Below are 5,200 nucleotides of genomic sequence, written 5' to 3' on the forward strand. Positions count from 1 at the left end.
AGGTCTTTAACATATGATGTTTTCACTTTCTTGAGGTGTGCTAATAGTTGGAAAAATAATTTTTATAATCCAATATTGCTTTGTCTAAAACAAAGGTTGAGTATATTGCTTTGATAGAGGCAATGAAGAAGGCTCTAATAATTAGATATTTATTTGGTAATCTTGGCTTGGCATAAGAGCTGACTGTCATGCATTTTGATAGCTATAGTGTTATTCATTTAGCCAAGAACCACATATACCATGTAAGTACCAAATATATATCAATGTTAGGTAACACTTTATCTAAATATCGTTTCTCAGGATGTATAAATAAAAAAAAACATTTCTATAACTAAGAACCCTACAAATATGCTGACTTATCCACGTGGTCAAGTTAACCAAGTCATTAGAGCCTGACCCAAACAACCTTACTAAGCCTAAATTAGTTGTCCTCCATTTTTCTTGGGCCTCAACCTAATAGGGATATTGGGTACATACCTTAATATATTTTTTAATTCATTAAAGTCAGAATGACGTCGGGCATCACCAATTAGAGCACACTAAATTCTCCCTATAGAGTAGAGACTTCTCATTTCTCACCAATGACTATTTCTTGCACACATGTCTTCTAAGGTATCTATGAATCCCAAACTCTTTACCAATAGCATAATAAAGCACTATAACTAATGATGTGCATCAACCTCTCCATAAATGATACAACGATCAAAAACTCATATTTTTTTCACTCACCACAAAAGTATCTCTCCATCATTTCTCAACTATTTGAGAAATAAGTTGACTTGACCAAGATTTATAAATACCTCAAGTCACCATGCAAGTTAACATGAGCAACTACATAGCATGAGAACAAGTGCTTGCAACAGGATCCCACACAAAGAATAATAGATCAAATAAAGACACGAGACCACACACTAAAAATTCCTAGTTAACACCTGTTGGTTAGTTCTTCCTTTTAATCACTACCACTTCTTAGTTAATTCCTTCTGCTCATCATCTCTTGGTCATTACAACCACTTCCTCGCACCGTGATCATCTCACATCATGACTATCTTTCGCACCACATGCTCTATCTTGCATATTTTTTTATCTCACACAGTCTTCTTCTTTTACATTTATTAACTTGGATATTGGATTATTTATTGTTCTAACAGGGAACTTGTTTTTGTAGATGAATGTGAAAATCACCTCGTCAACCTACTAAACTAATGGCCAGGTCCAATCACTTCAAGTGGTGTCCAAGTCTATTATCCCACCAACTCATCAACTAGATCATGTCCAATCACTCTATCAACCTAAAGCACAATTGTGAAAAACCCAATCATGCTTGAAGTTTTCACGACTTATCAAATTAATAGCTATTGTTCAATGGGTGTCTTTGAAATCCATAGGTAGCCAACTTAACATATGAATTGTGCAGTATGATTCGAATTGTGAAAACTGAGGTGTCTTGATTTTTTCTGAAACCCAAAAAAAAAAACACCTTATAACTGATTTCGTTCAAGAGATCATGTCCATATAAAATCTATCCTTCTCTGACCCTCCGTATCTCTCGTTTTCTACTGAAATCAATTCTATAAATAGCTTGTCTAAAAAACCAGCTTCTCATCAATGTCTCTCCTAATGGACTCAACTTCTTCAAGTCTTCTCTTGTGTCCTCCTACGTATCTTACAAAAGATGAAACTGGGGCTCTTGTTTTTGACTCATCTTTCTTGCAAAAACAAGCCAACTTGCCCACAGAGTTCATGTGGCCACATGGAGACTTAGTTCACAACGAAGATGAGCTTAAAGAGCCAGTGATAGACTTGGAAGGATTCCTCAAAGGTGATGAGGTTGCAACTGCTCAAGCTGCTGAGCTTGTTAGGACTGCGTGCTTGAACCATGGCTTCTTTCAAGTCACCAACCATGGTGTTGATATAAGTCTCATTCATAGTGCTCATGAAGAGATTGACAAGATCTTCAAACTGCCTCTCGACAAGAAACTCAGTGTCCGTAGAAAGCCAGGTGATGTGAGTGGATATTCTGGTGCCCATGCACATCGATATTCATCCAAGTTGCCATGGAAGGAGACATTTTCTTTTGGCTACCACGGGGATGATGATTCTGTGCCACTTGTTGTTGACTACTTCAAGTCCTTCTTAGGAAAAGATTTTGAGCACACTGGGTAAGATAGCTGCGTCCTAAGTTACCGTACTATCTTGTCTCTTTAATGGTAATAATCTAGAAGTGACTTTTTCTTCACGTTTTTGTTGATTATTTGAAATGTCTTTCCGGCACACTATGCCCGAAGTAGTCTTCTCAATATCCCAATATTGTAATTCTAGAAATTTCCAATTTTCTTTTATTATTTACAATTTCTTTTTACCAAGAAAAAAAAACTGGATTTTACTAATTTATACAAAGTAAACCAAAGTTTTCTAACCGTGTGAATAAAGTATATATACATGTCTCGAGTTTGATAGCCCTACGGTGCAAATAATTTTTTTTCCTTTTTTTTAATTACAAAACAAAGATTTAAACTTGAGATTTATTTTTAAAAAATGACATAAATACCAGATAAGTTAAAATTTATTGTAGCTTTCTTCTTTTTTAAAATCACGAGGACGCAATATCAAACATAAACATTGCTCTATATATGAAGGTGGGTTTACCAAAGTTACTGTGAAGCAATGAAGAAAGTATCCCTAGTGATATTTGAGCTGCTGGCCATCAGCCTAGGAGTTGATCGTTTACACTATCGCAAATTCTTTGAAGATGGAAGCTCAATAATGAGGTGTAACTATTATCCACCCTGCAATAACTCTACCCTCACTCTTGGAACTGGTCCTCACTGTGACCCAACTTCCTTAACAATACTTCACCAGGACCAAGTTGGTGGTCTTCAGGTCTTTTCGAACAACAAATGGCTAGCAATCCGACCTCGTCCAGATGCCCTAGTTGTAAGCATTGGTGACACCTTCATGGTAAGTTAATTTCTCTTTGACTTTTTTACAGCATCTATTTTACCTTCACCATTATTTTACAGTTGTGTACGTTTCAAACTTAAAATAGTTTTCATGAGATGCTTTTTTTCAAATAGCAATAGATGATTACGACTAGTCCAGGTAGGTACAAAAGAAAATGTCGCGTTGGAAAATTTCATGTCAGGATGAATTATTTCTAGTTTAGATTAAGACATTTGACTTTAGACAAATATTGGCATCACCATAAATTCTGAAGGAAAAAATATATTTGAAACGACATATATATGTACACTGATTGATGTATATTATTGAATGGCGAGTGCCAAGGAGAGAATGATGTTAAATGAATACAAGCCAAGTCAAAAAGAAAAGGAAGAAAAAATATGCACAACCAAAACAGACCATTAAATGTTTGTCCATGTCAAAAACCTTCAGGACTAGAGCTGTTTCTACAAGCTTGTCAACTCAAAATCGTCCAGATCACACAAATTGAATGGCTATCATCGCTTGAAAGAAGTAAAAAGTTTCTACGAGTAAAATGTTAAGATGCTTGGTAAAGTTTTAAGACATCCATCCATCTTATTGTGTTTTAAAAATATTTTTAAAAAATTTAAATTTTTTTATTTTATTTAAAATTAATATTTTTATAATTTTGATGTGCTAATATTAAAAATAATTTTTTAAAATAAAAAAATATTATTTTAATATATTTTTAAATAAAAAATACTTTAAAAAACAACCACAATTATACTTCAATTTACGCTAAAATATTTTGATCAGACAACACTTGCGGAGTCTCAAATGTTCAAGTCTTAAACATCAAGTACATTTTAGAACCCATGTAATATATACATTTTTTGACATGTGTGATTCAATGGCTTTGTACCAGCTGAAATAATTTGATGTCATTTGCTTGTTCGATTAAACGCAGGCATTATCCAATGGGAGATACAAAAGTTGCCTTCATAGAGCAGTGGTGAACAGGGACAGCGAGAGAAGATCACTGGTTTTCTTTGTGAGTCCAAAAGAGGAAAAAGTAGTGAGACCCCCACAAGATCTTGTTTCCAGAGAAGGGCAAAGGATTTACCCAGATTTCACATGGTCGGATTTGTTGGAGTTTACGCAAAAGCACTACAGAGCTGATGTCGCTACACTCCAAAGCTTCATTCAATGGCTTCTGTCCTCTAAACCATCTACCTTTTAGTTGCTTTGGATGCTCCCGATGATTGTTTGCCTCTGTGTATCATCTAGTTTAGCTAGGCTAGCAGCTATCTCCTTTTTATATTTTCTCGAGTCGGTGCCTGGGTTGCCACCAGCACCTTCAATGTAGCTTTCTGAATTCACTTGCAAGAAAAATTGAGCGCCGGTGTTCTGCCTATAGCGCATTCAAAGAACAAAAAAAAACTATTCTAGTATCCATCCCTTTTTACTAAAGTTATTATAATTTACTCTTTAATTTACAAAAGTACTAGTTATCATAATCAGAAATTATATGTTTAATCTATTTGTTTTAAAATTTACATATAGCTTGATATTTTCATCCATTTCATACTCTTTTCAATTTATTTTATTTTTTAAAAGAATTATAAAAATGAAAAAAAAAAATATATAGATAATGTGGAAAGATTGAAGAAGAAAGATGATATTTTTATAAATAAAATATTACTAATTTAAGCATGCGTTATCAACTCTGGTCAATAAACTAAAAGACCATGTACTGGTAATATAATATTTTTTTTTAAAAAAAAAAGCACGCCTTTTCTCCCACAAACACTAAACTTTCTACCACAAAACCCTACCAAAAAACCTCAAAAATCGAAATTTCCCGTCCAAAACCTGGCCTACCAATCACACTCTTCCTAGATACAAGAACCTTTCCCTAACCCTTTTCAAAATCACCAATTATTAACCCGTCGACAAAGTTCTAACAACTCTGCCGAAGGAGAATTGAAGATCTATTTTGAACGGTTCCTTGGCTGGTTGGATTATCGCTCGTTAAGGACTGCTTTCATGAAAACTGGCGAAGTTGTTGCTCTTTTCATCTCAAGGAAAAACAACCGACTGGAAGGAGATTTGGCATTTTAACTATGAAGTCAAATAACGCTGATGGTGTGCTTCTTGATAGGTTTAATGATCTCGTTATTCCACTCGAACAAATGAATGATAATAGAATTCAAACTCTGATGAGAAATGATGTTCATAATTCACAAATTAATGATCTTGCTACAAATCATTCTGA

General features: G+C 34.3%; 1 protein-coding gene across 1 annotated transcript; it reads left to right on the plus strand.

Moving 5' to 3' along the window:
- Positions 1-1,366: 1,366 nt before the first annotated feature.
- Positions 1,367-4,337, plus strand: LOC118043535 (gibberellin 20 oxidase 1-D). The gene is made up of 3 exons (XM_035051548.2): positions 1,367-2,162; positions 2,640-2,961; positions 3,893-4,337. Exons 1-3 carry the CDS (start codon positions 1,609-1,611, stop codon positions 4,163-4,165), a joined length of 1,149 nt encoding a protein of 382 aa, XP_034907439.1. The 5' UTR covers positions 1,367-1,608; the 3' UTR covers positions 4,166-4,337.
- Positions 4,338-5,200: the final 863 nt, after the last annotated feature.

Source organism: Populus alba, chromosome 7 (assembly GCF_005239225.2).
Source record: "Populus alba chromosome 7, ASM523922v2, whole genome shotgun sequence".
NCBI lineage: Eukaryota > Viridiplantae > Streptophyta > Magnoliopsida > Malpighiales > Salicaceae > Populus > Populus alba.